The 24,595-nt window shown below is 32.5% G+C and overlaps 1 protein-coding gene across 3 annotated transcripts; it reads left to right on the plus strand.

Annotated features, from left to right (window-relative positions):
• The first annotated feature begins 1,418 nt into the window (after positions 1 to 1,418).
• LOC142606895 (uncharacterized) lies at positions 1,419 to 5,578 on the plus strand. Of its 3 annotated transcripts, none has more exons than XM_075778261.1 (3): positions 1,419 to 1,544; positions 2,203 to 2,568; positions 5,161 to 5,578. In XM_075778261.1, the coding sequence occupies exons 2-3, from the start codon at positions 2,225 to 2,227 to the stop codon at positions 5,222 to 5,224; spliced, it is 408 nt and encodes a 135-aa protein (XP_075634376.1). In that variant the 5' UTR covers positions 1,419 to 1,544; positions 2,203 to 2,224; the 3' UTR covers positions 5,225 to 5,578. The 3 variants fall into 3 exon arrangements, with proteins under 3 accessions (XP_075634376.1, XP_075634377.1, XP_075634378.1); XM_075778262.1 differs by lacking the exon at positions 1,419 to 1,544 and adding an exon at positions 1,551 to 1,917; XM_075778263.1 differs by lacking the exon at positions 1,419 to 1,544 and adding an exon at positions 1,551 to 1,917 and having other exon boundaries at positions 2,246 to 2,568.
• The last annotated feature ends 19,017 nt before the right edge of the window (positions 5,579 to 24,595 follow it).

A 24,595-nucleotide genomic window follows, 5' to 3' on the forward strand; every position in this document is an offset into this window, starting at 1 on the left:
ATCACCACTCATCAGCTTTAATTGGCTTTCTCTCTATTTAATGATGTTGCTTTCCAGATGTTGTACATTTGTTTGAAGGGCCACCAGTCCCATGCCCATCTTAACCTATGGCAAGCCTACATATTAATTGAATATTTATTCACAATAATTATCTTAGGAATCATGATTTTGATGGACTCAAAAGCTTTGCGGATTTGGCTCCTCTATTGGGAAACTGTGCTTTACTGTTGGGTCGGTACTAAACAATCATGGTTGTTGTTTTTTTTTTTTTTAAAATTTTTTTTAACAAATTATCATTATTGATGTGACAGATTAATTGTCGGTAACATCTCTTAAGAGGCTTAACCTGGAAGTATTAGAGTCTAAATTAATAATTTCTTACTGTGAATCGGAATATGAGTACAGCAATAAAAGGATAAAAGAAACAAAATTTTTTGATGCTTTGACATGGTACCATTATTCAATGCCATTTGAAAGAGGCAATTACAGAAGTTGGGGATAATTGATTGATGGTGGTTAAAGTATCTTGAAAAGTGCATGGACTGATGGCGTGTATTAGTTATATTACCTAATAGAACAGGACAAAGAAAAAGGAGATACCTATTTAATCTTGAATATATGTATGGTATTTTACATGTTAAATGGAAAAGAAGAATTGCTAATAAAGAAAAAAGTTGCATCATATACCCATCAAGTTATCTCACTCAAAAGTGAAAAAGGAAAAGAAGAAAGCTTGTGGGGTCTTCCAAGAAGGACCTTCCATTGAGGAAAAGGCCAGACAATTTCATAGTTCAGAAAGATTAGAATAACACAATTTGGGTTAGTAATTAGTGTAAGCCTTAAAGGTCAATCCCCAAATCCCTAAGAAATCAAAGGTGGTTGCTTTGGCTTAAATCTTCTCAAATTCCTTGAAATCCTCATGCAAGATCATTAGAATATGCACACATGTGAGGCAACTTGGAAGCCTTGGAGGCTAATAATGCAAAATAAAGGAAACATGAGGTACTTAAGGGAACAATAGGTAATGGGAAGTCTTGCATAGTGGGGTATCCTCATTGAACCTGTAGGTTAAGAACTGCTCCTAGGCATACAATAGAATCACTCATACAAATACAATTAACAATTTAATTTTATTAAAACAAAAAGCAGACATTTTAATGGCTTTGGTTGAGGTTGCATATTGGCTTTAAATATGTGGATGGAGTACTAAAATTCTGCATATGTTCTTTCCTTATACCATTTCGTTGACCACAAATCTTATGTGATCCTAGTGAGGTTCTCATTCTAGCTGTTATTTATAATATCCTTATTTAAATAAAAGAAAATACTACTATATAAAATTTTAAAGTAATGTTAGTGGTTATAGGAAAGATATTTTTAAAGTTCAAAAGTTCTTTCATTGTATACAGTGTAGAATATTTATGGCAGTTACTATTTAAGTTGATCTTGCAGGGACAAACAGTTACTATTTAGAATGTTGGACAGTTGGATTTGTCTTCAAAACTTCCAATTTGGTCACTCTCTTTCCAGGCCTTCCAGCTAAGGTTTTCCTCTCTTTCAGTTCTTTCATTTCTCATTTATTACATTAGGATTCTTCTTCCCATTAATCATCATTGACAATGAAAGTGAAATCCTGAAAGAGGGTAGGATAGTCTTTTTAGAATCCATACATTGGAGTAACCTGTTTCTTACCTGGTAGAATACAAAAAAGGAGTCTTTTCCTGCAAAGAAACAGGGGAAACAGAGGTTTCTGGATAGTTATAGGCTTGTTTCTGAGCTACAAATTTTTCTTAGAATTGGACTTCATTATCAGGAACCTCCAAAATTCAAAATTCTTTTCTGGGTTTCACTTCTTTCACTGCAAAAATTTGTCTTTCTTTCTCTATCAAATCCTAAATCTCTGAAACAATAATGAATGTAAGCCTTTTTTTTGTTGTTATAATCAGTATTTTCATTAATTTGGTTCTATTTTTGTAAGATTTTGCTACTTGCCTATTTGGGTCCTTCTATATAAAATATTCTTATGATGAGTGCCAACTTGACAAAAATCTCACCATTTAATGTACTTTGCTTGTGAAATTCCCATGTTTGCTTTTTCTCTCAATAGTGAATACACTTTAATCAAAGGGTTCATGATTTAATTTAAATTAATGCGTTCTACTTGGAGTTGTAAAGAGATGGGCTAATTGTAGTAGCAAACAGTTGTAAATCAGGCAAATATTTCATGAGGTTTTTGTTCTGCAAGATCCATTGTCCGTCCTTCATTTGCTTTTGCAAACCCTCTCCTCACATATACACTGCTGGACCATTGAAATTGGAAAATTCTCCACATGTACCTTCAAAACCTGTCTCAGTTCCTGAAGCCTCTGATAAGTTACCTGGTGAGACCATTGAGGTCAAGGAAGGGAGCTTAGATGGGAAACAACAACCAGTTGTGAAATGCCTAAAAAGCAGTCTCCGGAAGCCGACTTCAGAGTCTGGTTCTGTGAAAGAGGATCAGAAGAAGAAAGTACAATGGATGGACTATATAGGAAAAGAACTTGTTCAGATTAGAGAATTTGAATTGAGGTAGGCTCTCTTCTTCTCTATCTCCAATCTACCTTTGCATCTCTGCCTCAATGTTCATTTGTTCAATTTTGTTTGCTGTGGAATTTCTTATAAGCTATGTACTTTTTGTTAGTTGCTAATAGAGTACTAAAGATTCCTAAAGATGTCACTTTATCTGTTTAATACTGTTCTTGATGTGTTGTTACTTTAGAAAGTAGTAGGACTTGAGGATTGCTCATTTTAAGCAAAATTCGGAATATTTATTGTCATGTACTTCCTTTATTAATAAGGTTCCTTGAATTAATTGAAAAATATATTGGCTAACATATTTATGAGAAAAGGATTAGTGTGAATGAGTGAAGGGAATCGGAATTGTACATGTCAATCTAGAGAAGAAATGGGGTTTGATGGATAACTTAAAGTCATATTTTTATGTTCTGGTCTTTTGCAGAAACCTCGTATTACATCAGAAAAGATAATAATAATTGTTAATAGTTTTGAGTAGCTAAGATGAAAATGCTATGCTTGTTTCAGAAAAATGAGTATATGGTTGAGTAACATAAAATAAAACCCAATCAAATTGGAGTTTGTGGCTTTATAGGTATTACACTTCCAAAGATGTCCTAGTCCACGAAAGAGCATCAATAACCGAAGGCAAATATTTTCAATAATGAAGATAATTGTGGTAGAATGGAAACCGGTTCATTTTTATAATGAGTGAAAAAGATTCTTTAGGCATTTATTTCAATCCTCAAAAAGAATGTGCTTGAAGTTTCATGAGGACACCACATAATATTGAACTCTTGAAGCCATAAAATTGTATGGGTGTTGTTTTTTCCGTGTTGATGAAACATTCTGCTGCTAATGCTAAGAGGGGAGTAATCTTGTACTAAGCATCATTTGTATGTGACAACGTGATTGATGTAACTTTCCATTCCATTTTTACATGTTTTGTTCTATTTGTTTTCCTTATGAGCCTGATCGAAATAATTGGTGCGATTGAAATGCTCAATATATATCTTTTTTCTGCCAGGCCTTCAAAATTATTTCTCATTCACCGATTGGTAGGATTAATTTTTATGTATGGCATGGATGTGAAAAACTACTATCATAATGCCTTTACATTAATTTAAACCTACTGGTGTTTCTTCTGGCAAGAAGCTTCATCATAGGGAGGGTGAAAAGTGAAAACGCTTAGGGAGAAAGGAATTTCAATGCAAGTTTGGGATTCACTTGAATTTTCTAGTTCAGATTTTTTCATTCTTTAAGATATTGGAGATAAGATCAAAGGATAGGAGAAGTATTGGGATGACTGTATTGAAGAACATACAAGCATCCATTGGTCTGGATTCAGAGAGATGTAGAATAACTAATTCAATTTTGTGAGCTATAACATGTTTTGATCTGAAAGAAAGAATAAAGGTCATACTGGAATTTCAATGTGAGTGAGCACATGTTCCAAGTAATTCGTTATGACATTTATTTGTAAACCACATGAAATTATTCGTGATTCACAAAAAGCCATTGTGAATATGATGATGCCATGAAGAATATGAAGGAGTTTGGAGTAATATAGCTTCAGAACTAATGTCGCTGAGATTTAAAAGAGACAGGTCTTGGCTTAGCTTTTATTTAATTTTTTCCCCCTTGGGCATTGGTTCTGAATGAATTGGCTTTTCTTGATTAAAACGAAGCCCCTTGATGAAAGGTGTGCCATAATGATAATCAAGGCTGATGAAGGAAAGAAACTTTCATCTTCTTCTCATTACCTTGTTTCACTTAAGACAGGGCATATTAAGGCAGTTTCCGATAGAATTAAAGGTTAAAATAGAATGGTGAAGTAGAAGTGTGTGTCTTCACTGCTATGACATCTAACAAAGATCAGTAAAATGTAATGAAAGAGAAGGAAGATCAGGGAACACTGGATCCTATGGCATAGTAATTTCAACAATCAGTATTACAACTGAAAACTTAATAATGCAAAGAAGAAATGAAAATGCTAGTTAGATGAGGCGGATTAAGTTGGTTGATGACAAAAGTTGAAGGTGTGAACTCTTTATTATTATTTTTGGGGGGGGGGGGGGGGGGGTTGAGGAGATGGATGACATGCAAAGAATTAGTGTAATAACAACTGAAGTTTGATTCTTCAAACTGAGATACAATTTTCAATCACTGGCCAAGCATTTAAGGCTAAATCCAAGTTAGAATGTGCGTTGTGGATGTTAAACATGAAATACCATTCTCTCCTGGATCTGGATGCTTCTGTTATTTCATAATTACGCTTCAACTTTCTGTAAAATTTGTCTTTTTGAAGTGCAATAAAAATCAAATCTAGCTTGGTTAAAATTTCTTAGATTAGTTGGGATATGGATTTTAAAATTTGTCTTCAATCACCGTTGTCTTCAACCAGTCAACGTATGCTTATATGTCTGTGTGTTTAGTTTAACTGAATATGCACATATTTTAAATTAATGCAATCAGAAGGACTTTCAATGGCACATTGCACATTGCACATTAGCTATTGCTAATTGAGGGATCCATATTCATTTTATGCTCATTATGCGGTTGTATTTGTGATATACTTACATTTCATTCTTTTTTCCCCCCTGACAGTGAAATAGAAGATACTGAGAATGACAGTGATGACAATAAAGGCTGTGTTTGTGTTATTCTTTGAACCTGTTCAATCAACTTCTACTCTACAATTTCAGCAGCAACTACAACAATGACAAGGGAGGCAAAACAGTTTAATGGTTTTGAACTTCAGCATATTCATCATATGGATATGGAATTGGAAAGGAGCTACGTTGGGCTCAACATTTAACTTTCATTTACTTTGGTGCTGCCTCATCAGCTCTCTAATCAAGAGTACTCCAAAAAAATTCTGTACACTAGATAGTTAATTTTCTATTGTAAGAATGTCAAGCTATTGTTTATTTTCTTCTAAACAACAACATTGGTTTCTTCAGCTGTCTATGAATTTCACAGAAGCTCTAATCTTTATCAAAATATGGTTTATTCCGTTTTTGTGCTTACTGTTTCATCATATTCAAGGTTTCAACACACAGCACTTCTTAGAGCTATTAACAAATTTGGTTCACGAAAACACCTTACATTAATCCGCATCACATAAAAGTTGACATGAAAAAAAGATATTTTATGTGCTAATGTTTAGTTTAAATGAGTAGCTTTTAACACGATTAAGGAGTAGATCAATAATAATTTGACTTATTTAACACGCAAACAACTTGAAATGTTCTGATTTATATAAATAAATGTCATTTAAAATTTTTTATCTACAATAAATTTAAATTTTAAATATAAAACTGAGTAATTAAAAGAATTTAGTATCCAACTCATCAAAGAATGGACCAAAGTGGACCGGAGTGGACCAAGAGGAAGAAACTCACTTTAGGATTCTATTGCTTCAATGAATGGGAGAAGTGAAAGGACCAAGAGGGCATTTAAAAATCTAATAGGAAAAAAAAAAAGTCAGTGGACTTTTAAATTTTCATTCTAGGGAGTAGCAATTGAAGAACCTCAATTCTGAATAGTCATTTGGGTTTGATGGGTAAAGGAAGGGTCCAAAGACAAGGAGAAGTAATGAATTGAAGTAAGAGTAACGAAGAAAAAGATAGGTGTGGAAAAAGATTTTTCTAAATTAAAGTAGATCATAAATGTATAAAGACAAAGTATATATGAAGTTAAACCTCCCAAGTTATTAATAGAAAAAATATTATCCAAGATGAATGTGTCGAAGTTAGTTGGTTAATATATTTAAGGGTTTTGTTAATGGATGCCCTTAGACCAATTGTTAATAAACAATTTTAGGAAAATTTTGAAACCACTTTCATGAGAAATATATATATAAAAAAAAACCATTAGAAAAATTAAAAATTTTTTTTCCATAAAAACTTTATAAAACTATTTCCTAAACTAATACTCTTAGGACATTAGTCAACTTTCCCTATATTTAATATTGTCAACAAATTAGATGAACAAGTCAATATAAAAATGTTGATGAAATGGTTCTATAGGAGTGTAGTAACATTATTTGCCATGCAACAATCTTTAGGTTAATTCATTATTTGAATAAAATATGTTTTTGATGCTTTGAGTTTCAGATTGTTTCATTTTGGCTCTTTATGTTTCAAAATTTTTATTTTGGTATTCATGTTTAATTTGTATTCATATGCCCTTTACGTTCCAAAATTCTCATTTTCATGAAGGGCCAAAATGAAAATTTTGAAACGTAAAGAGCTAATATAAAAAACAGAATCAAATATGAATGGCAAAATGAAAAATTTTCAAACATAAAGTCCCAAAATGATAATAAGCCCAAATTATAAGGGCTAAAATTATAAACATAGTGCTAATTATTTTTACTAGTATATAAATTTACATAATATGTAATGTATGTGTAAACATAAACATGATTATATAAATATGTTTGTGTGGAAAACATAAACATTATTTTTAATATTTATTTGTGTTTTAATTTTAATTGTAATGTACTTATTTGAAATAGCACTGTTATTTTGATCTATTCAATATCACTTCCAATTTAAGTTTATGTTTTGGAAATAGTAGACTAGCATATACAAATTTCGCCCAACATATAAAAATATGTGTTGTTTCCCTAGAAACTTTATGCTATATAGTTGGCTTCTACAAGTCCATCTTGATCTTTTGTCATCTCTTACAAAAACACAAATGCATAGAACAACAACCAATGTGATTAAAAATATGTACTTAGAATCCAAAGTCAACTCCAAACGTAAAAAGCTTCTACTTCTATTGAGACTTAAAACCAATCTGATCCCAAAACCTTACCCAAGGTTAGCAAACATGAAATTTTTATTAAATTTAGTAGCCCACATTGGATTCACTTAAACTTGAAATTGTTTTTTTGAACTCAAAATTTATATATTTATTTATTTTGTACGTGAATACTTCTTGTATCACATGTTTTGAAAATAAAATCTGAAAATTAATTTATGATTTTTATTACTATAAAATTTAATTCATGCACAATGCATGAGGAAAAAATAAACATGAACTATCGTTCATTATGTTGCATTTTATATTATTTTGAAATGCACTTTTAGAAAATCTGCAGACCTATCTTGAAAGAAATGCAACTTACATCTTTTTTGACTGTGTTCGCTCTTTTGTTTCTTTATCCAAAAGTATTCCAACTTGTATTGTTGAAATATGAAATTTAAAAGCAAAATGTGTTTACATAAAAAATGTTCAAGCAAGATTTATGAAAGAATATAAATTTTGGCACGCCTGGTAGGACCCATTCTCCTTTTCATCTCCAACTATGTTTTTTATACATCAATTTTCGGATTGCAATTAGATTTACCAATGGCTCCCCAAGTGATTGTTTACTTCCACAAATTCCCTGTGACTGCACTAGGAGCAAGTGGTTGTTACATGATATTCACCCTTGGTCGCCCTTCCGTCAAGCTTGCGGTACCAAATGATGAACGCATGACCAACATCCAAGTTTCATCAAATTCAAAGACTTCAAAGAAGAGGAGGGCAAGGAAAAGTGCTAAAGCTAAAAAAAATCCCAAACTGAGGGTTCAAATGTGAATGACTACACTATGGGTATGGCCCCAAGGTTTCTCCCAATCCAAATCATGATTGGCTCCATCTCAATCACGTTGGGAACAACTGAGTTAGTAATGGTGACTTCAACTGAAGAAAGGGAAGCTAGTCATCCTAAAACCCTGCAGGTTAGGGTCAGTAAGAAATCTATCAAGATTTTGAAGAAGGCATCACTACTCAATCAAAGGCAATGCGGCCTTGCATTCTTGAATTAACTTCACCAAAGAGTGATCCTGTTGTCAAGGGAAAAGAAATAGCCATGGACATTGATGCCTCCTTGGAAACATTGCCACTGACCAAGCAAGGTCCTAGGAAAAATGTAAGGAGAGAAGAAAGCCAAACTTCTGAATTATTTGATCACTATCTGTTAACGACTCTTTGTGCTGAACAATCAGAAAGGGTCAAGTCAAAGTTGGAGGTTAAAAAATGGGCATTCTTCTTAGGCTATTTGTTGGCAAAAGAAGAAAAATTTGGATTAGGGACAAGTTCAAAGCACAAAAATGTGACAGAGATTTGTGAAGAGGTTAATAAGTCACTAAGGCATTACTTAGGTCCTAGTGGACCAAATTTTTTTTTTGAAGTACGTTGCGATTAGTGGTGCAGCATGTGAAGCTCATTTTAAGGAACCATTTGATCAAGTAGATGCTCTTCTTAATGTATGCAAGCTATCTAATGGGTATGAATATGATGAATGGCCTACAAAGCAAGGCATATAGAGTACGTTCAAGCCCATAATGTTGACACTATAATCACACCTTCGAAATGATATTGAATAGAGCATAACAAGTAAAGCGATTGTCCATGTTTATGTTTTCCGCATGCATTGCATGTGAATTAAATTTCTTATAGTTATATTCAAGTACAAAATAAATAAATTAATATAGTAATTTTGAGCTCAAAATAAAAATATTCAAATTTAAGTTAATCCATCATGAGCTAATTAATTTATTGAAAATTTGAAGTTTTTTAGGCTTGCATGGGGTTTGGGTAGATGATATGTTGGTTTTTATTTTTATTTTTATTTTACATTTTACTTTATTGAAAGTATAACATTTATACCTTTAGTGCTATAGGGGCATATTTCATATTTATGTTGCATTTTTGTGGTTATTGTTCTATGCATTTACGTTGCATTTTGTATCCCAAATAAGGACTTTACATTTTAAATATGAATAGGTGTTGTACATATCATAACAAGTAGTGTGATTAATTATGTTTATGTTTTACACATACATAAACATATTTGTATAATCATGTTTATGTTCTCACAAGAATTTCATATCAAATAAATTTGCATACTACTAAAAATAATGAATTAACTTACTAAGTTTATTTTTCTTGACATATAAAATAAAAAGTACTCACATACAAAATAAAAATAAATAGAAAAGATTATGAGTTAGTAAACACATTTTCAACCTTATTTAATTTATTTTTCACTAATAGTTTTTTTTTTCTCAAATTTATTAGGCTTGGGTAGGATTTGGGATCGATGACAAGTTGTATTTTAAACTTTAATTGTAATATTGCTTTTTACACTTAGTATTGACTTTATATTTCAATGGCATGTATCTCACTCACATTTATTTTTTTTTGGTTTCACAATGGTTCTTTAGTTATAATCTTAGTTATTTGGTTTTCATTAATTGGACTTGTAACCATATAATCAGACTTATTAATTGTCCCAATTTGTTGTGTGCCTTTGTATGTGATATTTGTTATTTTGAACATCATACATGTTGACGAAGTTGTTAACCAATGTTTAACAATAATTGTTAGATGATGTTTAGCAAACATTGTCAAATTATGTTTAACAAGAATTGTCAAATTAGTCAAATTCATCAAACATAATTTCACCCATAAGCCTTTTGGCGTATGAGTTTTATTGATGTGAGCAGTACCCATTCAAGATAATGTAATTACAACCCCTTATTTCAAGGGAGGACCATTTGATTCCAACCACGTTGTCTTTGTACATAAGTTCATTTATTTTCATGTTTAAGGGGATATGTGTTTTTATTTGTTTGTAGCTGCATCTAATAATTTATTTAGGTTGCCTACGTACCCTTGACGGGGATCAAGCCAATTCATAGTTCCTAATTTGAGGTTTTAGATTTAAAATCCTTAAATTGATTTTGCCCAATTTAAATGATGGACATTTAAGTCAAATACTTTGTATTTAATTGAACATTGACTTAATTTTGCTTTTTGGTGAGATAATTGGTTTTAATCTCAAGGATAAGTCAAGGACCATGTTTTTATGGAAATTGAATCAAGGATGATCTCTTTGAGAAGTTGAATGTCTGAGCAATTTTCCATTTTCTTTCATTTGCTTCCTTGTAGGAATTTTAATGATATTTGGATTGAGGTTCCCAAATTTAATTAAAGGAAAGAAAACTCCTTTGAAGCAATTTTATTTTTTATGAACATGTTTTAGGAATTGGGAATTGGAAAATTTCCTCAAATCTATTTTTATGGTCATTTTATATTGTGAATTATTTACTCCAATCTTGATTAAGAAATTAGGAATCCCCAACAAATTAGTCATGTTGGAATTTAAAATAATTTTAGGAATCAAGGACTTCATTGAAATGTGGTGAAGTCGAGGAATCCTTTAGTTTGGTAGAGTCAATGACTTTATTAATTGGGTAGAGTCAAGCACTCCATTTTAATTGAGTAAAGTCAATGACTCCATTAGAATATGGTAGAGTCAATGACTCCATTAATTGGGTAGAGTCAAGGACTCCATTAAAATTTGGTAGAATCAAGGACTCCATTAATTGGGTAGAGTCCAGGACTCCATTGATGTGGTAGAGTCAAGGACTACATAAATTTGGTAGAATCAAGGATTCCAATTAATTGGATAGAGTCAAGGACTCTAGTGGAGAAAACGGAACCAAAACTTGAGAGAATTTTTATTTGGTAATTTTCAAATAGGATTTACGAGTCAGGGACTCGTATCTACAGCTTCATGTATGGAGTTAAAAATTCCTCATGAAACCCAACCCTATTTGTTTTACCAAACAAAAATCCAAATTTGAAAAAGAGGGAGAGGTAGGGATTTAAAGAAGAAAAGGACTGATAAAATCTCCACTTAATGCCGTATGTTCCTCCTTTGCTTGTTGCTCTCTATCTCTATCTGTGTCTCTCTTCTTTCTTTCTTTTTCTTTGCGTTTTGCTGTATGCGTGCTTCTCTTCTTCATTTCTATCTTTCATGTAAAAGGAATTGTTCTAACAGTCTAATTTTGCTTCAGTCATAAGCTCATAAAGACTTGGGAGATTGCTTGACTCGGCCTTGACATTAAGAGTCTTTTTGACCTTTTCAGCATTATTTGGTTTTGCCCCCAGTGGGCAAGGCAAAGTGGACTTTGGTTCCTCCTTAAGCAAGGAAATGCTATTTGATGCAGCAGCTGGTACTCGAGAGGAACTATCTACCTCAATTTCACCGTCATCTATCATTTTTTGAATTATATTCTTCAAGATATAGCATTCTGATAGAGGATGGCTAATGATTCGATGGTAGCAGCAATATATAGGGCCATCTATCTTATCAACTTCAGAAGGTCTTTCAAGCTCAGGGAGTTGTATTGCTTTTTCTTTCATCAACTCATTAAAAATCCCTTACACATCATCATCATGGAATGAGTATTTCATTTTCTTTTTCTCTTCAAGAGTGAGCTTTTTCAAGCCTTCCTTACCTTTCCCATTTTGCCTTCCATTATTGACAAAGGTAGTTGTGATGCCTCAATTTGATTGATTATGTGATGTGTGTGGGTGTGTGATGAGTCCCACATCGGGTATTTACTAGGTTGAACTAGGTTTTATTAACAACTGCAAGGAACTTCAATTGTGACTAGTCCTTTTGAGGTATAGCGCAGATGTGGCTAGCACTTTTCTCTAGGTTGTTACATATGGTATCAGAGCCGGCCCGGTAACCTTGTGTGGGCTTGGAGACACTACCCCACAAAGTGGGCCCTAACGAGGACGTTAGAGATTTAAGTGGGGGAGATTGTGATGCCCCAATTTGATTGATTGTGTGATGAGTCCCACATCGGGTATTTATTAAGTTGAACTGAGTTTGTTAACAACTGCAAGGAGTCTCAATTGTGACTAGTCCTTTTGAGGTATAGTGCAATTGTGGCTAGCGCTCTTCCTTGGGTCGTTATAGTAGTCATTACTTCTCCATTATTTCGGGGTTTTTTCCTTCTTTATTTTTTTCTTCTAAATTACGCCCCCTTTGCATGGTACTCTTCTGTCGGGCAATTTGTCTTTCAACATTGCTCGTTTTAGAGACCAATGCATCAAAATTCTAAGGTTCAGCGATCCCTATGAAAGTGGCAATCTCTGGGAAGAGATTGTTTGAACACATTTGTACTGCAAATTGTTCAGTCAACTTTTCAGAACATTGGAGATTTAGGCTTCTCCATCTTGTAATGAAGTCATTGACACTTTTATCTGACTTTTGTCGAGCATCGGCTAAATCAATGATTGAAACTTTCTTCTTTGAACTCATAAATTAGGCAAGAAAAGCCCTTTGTAAATCATCCCACGTATGAATTGACCTTGGTAGTAATTGGGTGTACCAAGTAAATGCGGAACCTTTGAGATTTGGGAAAATTGTCTTATTAACAAGGCATTTGACAAAGAAGATTCTCCACACGCGGAATAAAAATGTGCCAAGTGTTCTTGAGGAGAACCAGTCAAATCGTCAAATTTCTCAAAATTTGGTTTTTGATAACTGGTTAGGAATGGAATAGTATCATAATGAGCTGGATAAGGCTTTCGATATCCAAGAACAGGTAGATTTATAGATGCCTAAAATTCTTTGTTTCCCTCAGCAATAAGGATCTTTAATTCCTCTTGTGTTACAGAACTGGATGATGTGTGCCCCTCTTCAGTTGTAGGCACATGAGTTCAAGCTGATGAACTTGCTTGAGATGCCACTTAAGCTGCCAAAGTCGCTATTTCGGCGGCTTTCTCAATGAGTTTCCTTTGCAACTCTTGAAGTTGCTCTTCTAAATTTGTGGTGCTAGTTACTAGAACCGGCATGTCTTCAGAATCACTTTCATTTGAGATCTTTAACTCTTTGCCAAATTGATTTATTAGAATTTTTGGAAAGTCTTCTTCTTGAAAAATAAACTCTCAACCTCCGTATAGTGGACTATGAAAATCACTTTGTGTTTCCATAGTATCGGAAGAAGTGGTGGAGAGTTTATTTCAGCCCACTTCCGGCAACTTCGGTATAATTCAGTCCACATCGATCCATTTAGTCTATTCAATCTATTTTGGTCCACTTCAATCTATTTCGGTCCACTTTTGTTCATTTCGCTTCACATATGTCTACTTTGGACCATTTAATCTACATCAGTCCACTTTTGTGCACTTACTTAAAAATAGGAAAAATATAAGTTTAGGTTGAGAGTATCTATTGTAAATCCAAATTTATAAAAAAAAAAAATCTAAAACTTGTTCCAAATTCTATTAAATTTCAGTAATTTAATTTCAAATTTGTTTAATATATATTTATTAATGAATTCAAACTTATTTTTGACCTATCTATTTATTTTATTTTATTTTGGTTAATTAAAAAGAGACAAACTTAACATTATTACTTTTTTTTTAAAAAACTTAATATTATTTATTGTTAATTTCAAAAACACTATTAGATCATATTCAAACCTTAGAGCCACTATACGTAGTTGTGAGTTATGACATATATTGAGTAATATTAATTTATAAATATTTAAAAGATAAAAAAAGGAAATATCAATTCTGAATAAATAAATAAAAAAACCCAGTACAGTTTACACCATAAAAAAAGGGATAAATATAAATGCCTCCACGCTCTTGTTTAACCGCACTACGCTTCGTCATAGGGTGAGTGAAAGGAATTTCAAATGTAAGTTTAGGATTCACGTGAATTTCCAAGTTCAGATTTTTACATTCCTTAAGATAATGGAGATGTGATCAAAGGGTAGGAGAAGTATTGGGATGACTGTATTGAAGAACATCCAGTGGCGGAGCCACATGAGGACCGAAGGGGGCCTTGGCCCCCCCAAATTTTTTGGAAAAATAGCGTGTTTTGTCTGTCACTAATGGTTTTTTCTTCTTGGTCGGCCTTTACTGTGTCTTCTTGATCCACCACTATTGCTGTTTCTTCCTTAACTGCAGATTGTCTTCTTCGTGATCTGCTAGTGCTGCTGCTTCTCCTTTTTCTTTATCAAGCTTTATCTTTTAAACTTTCGTTTCCAAACCTTATCTTGGTTCCAGCACCTTTGAATGAATTTTCTTACTTTTTTATGTCACTTTGCTTCTTTTGTTTGCTGTGTCAAACATAGAAGATGGGAAGGTCATAGGTGTAAGAGCATTCATACCCGTCATGCCATATGCCATATGTTGGTCTATTTTACCATTAAAGCACTGGAAAAAGGCCATTACCTTGTATTGTAACTGTAAACTTTTTTTACAATTGTGCTATACCAGCATCTTATTTATATGATGCTACTGTAGCAGAATGGTATTTCTAAAAACTATTTTTAATTCTCTCTCATACTTTTTATTAAAAACTCCAACAAACTTTCTCTTTCCTCACTCTCTCATTATTTCTTTTTCTTTTCTCTATCTTCCTTCTCTCTCTCATTCAGCTCTCCTCTCTTCAGACTTAAAATCTCATAACCACCACACCATGGCCTGACCCACTATCATCGGCCATGGCAAGCTACCACCCACTCATTATTTTTCTTCTTCTCTCTCTCCCTTGTAGCAGATCAGTGTGGTGGTGTGGAGATCGGTGTTTGGGTGTGGTGTGGAGATCGGTATTAGGGTGTGGCGTGGAGATCGTCGTTGACTTCGAAAAGATGGAAATTTTTTTTATTTTCTTCCTTTCTTTGTGTCTTGCACCATGTTATAGTATACTGCATTGTTTGGTAATTCCTGGTGTGCAGATTGGGCATGAAATTTCTGATGTAAAAAGGACAAAAGGTTGGTTTTGGACAATTTGGTGCTAGGTTCTGTGAGAAGGATGATGTTTCAATTGGGATTAGTAGAATATGGTGTGAGTTGTTCATTTATGGGTTTTGTTTGGTTCCGATTTTGGTGATATTGTTGGATTGGTGTGGGTTCGATTTTGCTGGGTTTTTTGTTAGTCATTTGCGGGTTTTGTTTTGACAGTGGTGGGTGTTGGGCAGTGAGGCAGGGGTGGTTTGTTTGAGTTTTGTAACTTTTTTGGACGGTGTAGGTGGTGGTAACAAGTGGTTTCAGTGGAAGAGAGACAGAGGAAGAGAGGTAAAAATTAGAGAGAGGAGAGAGATGGGAGAGAATAGATTTGGATTTGGGATATATTATTTTATTGTGTAGATATATTATTTTAATGTGTTGTATGGTAAAATAAAAATTGGGATGTTAGGTGTGTTATAAAATGGTATGGTATAAATGATAATGTAGCTTTTGAGATGGTAAAATGCAATTTTTTTAGAAATTGGATGTGAATGCTCTAAGTAATTACTAAGTGTAAAGAGTTTTTTTAGTACAATTTTTACTTTTTAACTCATCTTTTTATGGTTCTAGAGTGTACACCAGTGTACTATTTTCTTCTTTAATTCATGTTTATTTTGGTGAAGTTTTTAAACTATATCCATTATTATTTTTATTTGTTAGATTAATGGGTCAATGTATACAGTTTTTTGAAAAAATAAATATGATTAAGATGGTATGAAGAAGTAATTAAAGGTTATTCACATTAAAAAAAATAAAGAAGGGTTTATATTTTTAAAAACTCTTAATAATTTATTATGATTTTCAAATTGAATATCTATATAGCAGCAATATTGAAACGGTACACCGGTATTAACTGATAGTGAAAAATATTATTCATTTAACTAAACTGAAACAGTCTCCGGTATAAAATTGACTTCCTTGATTATACGTTACTATTTTAGATTTAATACACAAAAAAAATTATATATGGTCCTCCCAAAGATAAATTCCTAGCTTCGCTACTGCATACAACTATACTAGCATCCATTGGTCAGGATTAAGAGAGACGGGAAATAACTTATTCAATTTTGTGAGCAATAACATGTTTTAATGTGAAAGAAAGGTGGAATAAAGGTAATACTGGCATTTCAACGTGAGTGAGCACATGTTTTAAGTAATTCGTTATGACATTTATTTGTAAAACCCCATTTGAAATTATTAGTGATTCACAAAAAGTCATGTGAATATGATGATGCCATGAAGAATATGAACGAGTTTGGAGTAATATAGCTTTAGAACTAATATTGTTGCGGAGATTAAAGTGACAGGTTTTGGTTTAGCTCTTATTTTTATTTTTCATTGTGCATTGGTTCCGAATGAACTGACTTTTCTTGTTTAAAACGAAGTCCCTTGATGAGAAGTGTGACATAATGATAATCAAGGCTGATGAAGCTGGCAACTTTCATCTTCCTCTCATAAGAAGTCATGATGTCTGAACTATGAAGCATGGGTGCGTTTCTGGATTCTGGTGCGGATACGGGTGCGGGTGCGGGTGCAGGACTCAGTAATTTTTGAAAAAGTAGGGTGCGGCGATTCAAAAATTATTAAAAATATTTTTATATAGTGAATTTAATATTTTTTTTTATATAAAACAATTCAAATAATGTGGTAGAGTTTATTATTTAAAAACAATTATTTATGATCTGTTTATAATAAAATCAATATTTTTGGTAATTGTAAATGAAAAGCTACCTTTCAAGAAGGTTCCTTTACTCCTTTTCCAATTTTCAAGCCCATCCACGTGAAACAATGACTTTCTCACCTACTTAATTTATATTCTTTTGTTATATACCTTTATTCTTCTTCCTCACCTCTTCTAAGTTCTAACCATCTTTGTGTCTTTTTTTTTTTTTTTTTCACAAGGCCACATGAAGCAAAAGAATGGCGGCTAACAGCCATTTCGGCCTGTTTCGAAAGTCGTATCAGCCAAAATCGGGCCTTATCGGTTTGTTTCGGTAGCCGTTTCGGGTCCCGTTTTTGCTGGAATCTGGCTGAATCGGAGCAAATTGGCTGGTTTTGGCCCAAATCAGCGAGAATTGAAAATAAAAGAGAGGCAAATCAGCGGGTCGGACACCAGACGCCACATCAGGATGAGTCCAGAATTTCACAGAAGGTCTAATCCTTATCAAAATATGCATGATCTATCTATCTATCTATCTATATATATATATACTTGTTTCGAAAGTCGTATCGGCCAGAATCGGGCCTTATCGATTTGTTTCGGTAGCCGTTTCGGGTCCCATTTCTACTGGAATCGGGTTGAATCAGAGCAAATTGGCTGGTTTCGGCCCAAATCAGTGAGAATTGAAAATAAAAGAGAGGCAAATCAGCGGGTCGGACGCCAGATGCCACATCAGGACGAGTCCAGAATTTCACTGAAGCTCTAATCCTTATCAAAATATGCATGATCTATCTATCTATCTATCTATCTATCTATCTATCTATATCTATCTATCTATCTATCTATATATATATATATATATATATATATATATATATATATTCAGTTTTTGTTCTTACTGTACTTCTTAGAGCTATTAACAAATTTGGTACATGAAAACACCTTACACTCATCCACATCACATAAAAGTTGACATGAAATTATGATATTTTGTGCCCTAGTGTTTAGTGTAAATGAGTAGCTTTAACACGATTAACAAGTAGATAAATTGCAAGTTGACTTATTGAACATGCAATCAACTTCAAATGATATGATTTATATACATAAATGTCATTTTTATCAACCACAAATTTAATTTTAAATATAAAATTGAGTAATTAAAGGATTTTGTATCCTACTCACCAAAGAATTGATACTAAACTTAATATCATAACTTTTCAAATTTCTTATCCCTTAATATATATAATAAAAAAAATCCTTAATTGGTCTTCAAATTCAAATTATATCATATCAAAATACTAAAGTTGTTTAATTCACTCAAAAACTAAAATACTAATATTAGCTGAGAGAAGTGGGGGGGGGGGGGGTGGGGGAGAACATAAAAAAAAGATAATATCACAAATCATTAAATTGAACAATTAAAAATAATATTATTACTTTTTGTCATCAATATTTTTTTAATAAAATTGGACTTAGAATAAATACTCTCAACCAAAATTTGTCTTTTTTATTTTCTTAAGTAAGTGCACCAAAAATAAATTGAAGTGGATTGCATTGGATGGGATGGACTAAAGTGGACCAGAGTAGATGATTGGCTAACAACGGATAAATCTCTACAAGTGGGAGGATAGCAAAACGGAGGTTTTTCTCTGTCATCTTAAGTCTTAACTTCTTAGTCCATAGGGCTTATGTGCCAAGGTTTATATTTGGGTATACCATGAAAAAGAAAAATTTTGTTTGCTCCAAATGGGGTTTTCAAGTGATAAAAACTGTTTGGATATCCGAAGGAAAGCCTCCATCATTTCGTATCCAATTAGTTAGAAAATGAAACTTGAACTCTTGGTCGCTCACTAATATAGGATCTGCACCATTTAGGATAGTGTAAAGTTGTGATTTACAACTATGTTTATGTTGGCTTTATTTCATGACAAAAAGTGTTGTAATTGCATAAATTTGTTTCCTTGTATTTTTGTGAGATTTTATTGTATTGGGTTTAGTATTAAGTTAGTGAAGACTCAAGTTTAATTGAAGATCAGTGCATTTCGCAACTAGCTCGCGAGAAGTTCGCGAGAAGGGTTCTCGCGAAAAGGGCATGTGAGAAGCACATGACTGGAAGCTGAAGAGTCGTGCATGACTGTCAATTTCGCAAGTATTTCGCGGGTAAGGCCTTCCTGCGAGATACCCCCGAAACTCTCTGCCTGGAGAATTTTTAAGTGTGACTTTCTTACCTTTCACCCCTACTATATATACCCTCTTTACCCACAAAAGTATGAGAGGCCATTTAGAGAGAAAATAAATAGATAGGTTTTCTACAACACACATACCCATTTTTTAGAAAGAGAGCTACCCATCGTTAGTGAGAAATCATTGTAGCCTCTTCTCCTTCCCTCTTCCGTTGCCATACCTTGAGAGGAGATTTGTACCCAAACATAACCCACACCCTTTCAGAGTGTAGAGAGTGTTTTGGAACTTGGGAAGCTTTGAGGATTTTCCAAAAGAAGCCGGTGAGGCTTGGCGAATGCAATTGGGCATATTGCGGGATCCGAAAAGCTAGAGAAGACATGACTCCGTGAAGTTTGTTGATAACAGAAGCTTGGAGGGCTCAAGTACATTGGGTAGACTAGACTTGGAGGGTCTTTTGTTTTTCGTGTACTCCAACTTTATTCTCTAGTGGATTGATTTACCGCTTGGAGGGCGGTGGAGAGGTTTTTCGCCTAGATCTTCAGTTTCTTCTTTGATAACACATCGCCGTGTTATCTTGTGTTTGCATCTCTCTTCCCTTACTCTTGTGCTTTACTTTTATTGTTTGTTGTTCATGTTTATGCATTCGAGTAGTATCGGTTGATTGCACTTCATTTAGTTTTGTTTTCGAGCTTAGATAAGTTAGAGTAAAATCAACCGAGCCATAATTTATTAATTTGGGGTCTAAACAGCTCTTGTGCTTTTAATACAAATTTGAGCTTTCAGGTAGGATCCCTAGGGTCAAAGACTAATTAAACATGAGAATTAAGCACTAGGTTGGGGTAGGATAAGAGTCCCATTGGTCTAAAAAGAGGGTTCAAACATGAGTGTGTGGCTTACATGCCTCCATTCCTTTGTAGAGGATGGTCATGTCACTTGGACGACCCAGTTTTACAAACGAAGCCTTGGTATTGGCTAGCCTCTCCTAGGAATGCATAAATTTCAAAGATGGGTTATATCACTTCCCTTTTTCCTTGTCTACTTGAAACCAATTTTTATGAACATCTTCATATCATTTGATTCACACATGCATGCATTTTTAAACCTAAGCATTTTTGAACATAAAAACTAATTCCTTTTTGTTAGTTTGTTCATACATGCCCATGCTTGAACACAGTTTGTTTACACATACTCTGATTCATATAGCACCAAAGAGGCAGTAACAAAATGTACAACTTCTGTTAGTATTGAACCAAAAGACATAGCTCCAATTAAAAACCCCATCAATCAAAATTTCAGCATAACAATCATCCATTCCACAACACGAAAGGGGTAGTAACAAAATGTACAAAGGGAAACAAAAAACATTAAGCAAAAGAATAGAGCACAAAAAGAGTTGGGATTTAGAGATACCTCGACCGAATCATATAGGTTCTGTCAGTTTATAGTGAGAGAGGAAGGCAGGAAGGAAAGAAGTCAGATAGGTGGCTACTACTACGAAACTGTGGAGCAGGAAGGTGGGGAGATTTTTATGAGTTCAAATGGTATCAGATTTCTTCCCTTCATAGTTTCAAATGATTTGGTTTTCCTTAGGTTGAAAAGATGTGAAATTGTAGAGCAAAATTTCAAACTGTCTTTTTGTCCTTGAAAGGATGCGTAACCGTAGAACAGAGAGGTGGGAGAAATTCAAATCGTCTATTTGTCCTTTCCTTTTGTTCCTGTTCCCCATGGTTTCTTCAAAACCCTTTCTAAAACCCTTTTTCACGATTTCAAATTTCCTGTTTTTCCTTAAGTTGAAAAGGCTTTGGGTTTGGGCTTTAAGGTGGAATTAAATAGATAAGAAGTGGGCTTTATGATGGAGATAGGGCTGAGATTTATTATATAGATTTATTATTATTCTGAAATTTATATATTTCTTATTATTCTAAAATTTAAAAAACTATTTTAAAATTGTAAGAAAAAAAAGAGAGGAAATGACCTGGACGCTGATGTGGCTCAAAGTGAGCACAACAACATTAACACTACGCTTTAGCTTTTAGTAATATATAGATATAGATATAGATATAGATAAATTTCATTTTTATCTACCATAAATTTAAATCTAAATATAAAACTGAGTAATTAAAAGAATTTAGTATCCAACTCATCAAAGAATGTACCAAAGTGGACCGGAGTGGACCAAAGAGAAAGAAACTCACTTTAGGATTCTATTGGTTCAATGAATGGGAGAGGTGAGAGGACAAATAGGGCATTTAAATATTTAATAGGAAAAAAAAAATTAGGGGACTTTTAAATTTTAATTCTAGGGAGTAGCAATTGAAGAATCTCAATTCTGAATGGTCATTTGGGTATGATGGGTAAAGCAAGGGTCAAAAGAGAGGGAGAAGCAATGAATTGAAGTAAGAGGAACGAAGAAAAAGAAAAGTGTGAAAACTGATTTTTCTAAATTAAAGTAGATCATGAATGTATAAAGACAAAGAATATATGAAGTTAAACCACCCAAGTTATTAATAGAAAAAAAAATCATCCAAGATGAATGTGTCAAAGTTAGCTAGTTAATATATTTAAGGGTTTTGTTAACGGATGCTCTTAGGTCAATTGTCGATAAATAATTTTAGAATAATTTTGACACCACTTTCATGAGAAATATAAAAAAAACCGTTAGAAAAATTAATTGTTTTTTTCCTTTTCTCATAAAAAATTAATAAAAATATTTCCTAAATTAATACTCTTAGGACATTAGTAAACCTTTTCCTATATTTAATATTGTCAACAAATTAGATGAAAAAATCAATGTAAAAATGTTGATGAAGTGGTTCAACAGGAGTGTAGTTACATTAAATGCTAAGCAACATGTTTTAGAAAAATAAAATCTTTAGGTTAAATTATTATATGAATAAAATATGTTTTTGACCCTCTAGGTTTGTGATTGTTTTCATTTTGGCTCTTTATGTTTCAAAATTTTTATTTTGTTACTCATGTTTAATTCGTATTCATATGCCCTTTACGTTCCAAAATTTTCATTTTCATGAAGGGTCAAAATGAAAATTTTGAAATGTAAAGAGCTAATATAAAAACAGAATCAGATAAAAATGGTAAAATGAAAAATTTTCAAACATAAAGTCCCAAAATGATAATAAGCTCAAACTGTAAGGGCTAAAAGTGTAAACATAGAGCTAATTATTTTTGCTAGTATATAAATTTACATAATATGTAATATATGTGTAAACATAAACATGGTTATATAAAAAATGTTTATGTGTGGAAAACATAAACATTATTTTCAATTTCTATTTGTGTTTTAATTTTAATTGTAATGTACTTATTTGAATTATCACATTTTGATCTATTCAATATCACTTCTAATTTAGGTTTATGTTTGGAAATAGTAAACTAGCATATACAAATTTTGTCCGACATATCAAAATATGAGTTGTTTCCGTGAAAATTTTTGGCTTCGACAAGTCCGTCTTGATATTGATCACATGATTATTTAAGGAGATTTTTTTTTCATCTCTTACAAAAACACAAAATGCATAGAACAACAACCAATGTGATTAAAAATATGTACTTGGAATCCAGAGTCAAACCCCAAACATAAAAAGCTTCTACTTCCACTGAGGCTTGAAAACCATTCTTATGCCAAAACCCTATCCAAGGTTAACAAACATGAAAATTTCATTAAATTTAGTAGCCCAAAATGGATTCACTTCAATTCAAAATTGTTTTTTGAACTCAAAATTTATGTATTTATTTATTTTGTACATGAATACTTTTTGTATCACACATTCTGAAAAATAAAGTCTCAAAATTAATTTATGATTTTTATGACTATAAAATTTAATTCATGTAGAACGCATGAGGAAAAAATAAACATGAATTGTCGTTCATTATGTTGAATTCAATATTACTTTGAAATGTTTTTTTAGTAAATCGATAGACCTATCTGGAAAGTAAGAAATACATCTTATAAGTTATATCTTTTAATTTTTTTAACTGCTTTCTCTCTTTCGTTTCTTTGTCCAAAATGTATGCCAATCTGTATGATGTTCAAAGGAACATGTATCACATAGAAAGGCACACAAAAATTAATACAATTAATAAGTCTAATTAAATGGTTACAAGTCCAATTAAAGAAAACCAAATAACTATGATTTTAACTAAAGAACCACCGTAAAAAAAAAAAAAAAAAAAAATTCAATGTAAGTGAGATACATTCCATTGAAATATAAATTCAATGCTGAGTGAGAGTAAAATTACAAATGAAGTTTAAAATACAACTATCAGCGATCCCAAATCCTGCCCAAGCCCAATAAACTTGCAAAAAAAATTATTAGTGAAAAATAAATTAAATAGAGGTTGAAAATGTGTTTTACTAACTCATAATCGTTTGTTTTTATTTTTATTTTGTATGTGAGTACTTGATGTTTTATATGTCCAGAAAAGTAAAATTGGTAAATTAATTCGTTATTTTTAGTAGTATGCAAATTTATTTGATGTGCAATGCATGTGAGAACATAAATATGATTATATAAATATGTTTATACATGTGTAAAACATAAACATAATTAATCACACTACTTGTTATGATATGTACAACACCTACTCATGTTTAAAGTGTAATGTCCTTATTTGGGATACAAAATGCAATGTAAATGCATAGAACAACAACCACAAAAATGCAACCTAAATATGAAATATGCCCCTGCAGCACTAAAGGTATAAAAGTTATACTTTCAATAAAGTAAAAAAAAAAAACCAACATGTCATCTATCCCAAACCCCATGCAAGCCTAAAAAACTTGAAATTTTCAATAAATTAATTAGCTCACGATGGATTAACTTAAATTTGAATATTTATCTTGAGCTCAAAATTACTATTTTAATTTATTTATTTTGTATTTGAATATAACTATATGAAATTTAATTCACATACAATGCATGCGGAAAACATAAACATGGACAATCGCTTTACTTGTTATGCTCTATTCAATATCATTTCGAAGGTGTGATTATAGCGTCAACATTATGAGCTTGAACATACTCTATATGTCTTGCTTTGTAGGTCATTCATCATATTCATACCCATTAAATAGCTTGCATTCATAAAGAAGAGCATCTTATTGATCAAATGGATCCTTAAAATGAGCTTCACATGCTGCACCACTAATCGCGGTGTACTTCAAAAAAAAAAAAAAAATTTGGTCCACTTGATCCATTCAGTTTATTTCGGTTCACCTTGGTAAATTTCGGTCTAATTCGGTCCACGTTGGTCCATTTAATCTAATTCAATCTATTTCTGTCTACTTTTTTCCATTTCACTTCACATTGGTCTACTTCGGTCCATTTAATCTACATCGGTCCACTTTTGTGCACTTACTTAAAAATAGGAAAAATAATAAGTTTAGGTTGAGAGTACCTATTCTAAATCCGAATTTATCAAAAAAATATAAATCTAAAACTCGTTCCAAATTCTATTAAATTTCAATAATTTAATATCAGGTTTGTTTCATTTATTAATGAATTCAAACTTATTTCTACCCTATCTATTTATTTTATTTTATTTTGGTTAATTAAAAAGTAATTAACTTAACAT

Source organism: Castanea sativa, chromosome 8, assembly GCF_040712315.1.
Source record: "Castanea sativa cultivar Marrone di Chiusa Pesio chromosome 8, ASM4071231v1".
In the NCBI taxonomy this organism is placed as follows: Eukaryota; Viridiplantae; Streptophyta; class Magnoliopsida; order Fagales; family Fagaceae; genus Castanea; species Castanea sativa.

Coding starts and splice junctions, on each gene's coding strand:
- LOC142606895 (XM_075778261.1), top strand. CDS start 2,225: ATGAGGTTTTTGTTCTGCAAGATCCATTGTCCGTCCTTCATTTGCTTT. Junction 2,569..5,160: donor ATTAGAGAATTTGAATTGAG/GTAGGCTCTCTT, acceptor CCCCCCTGACAG/TGAAATAGAAGATACTGAGA.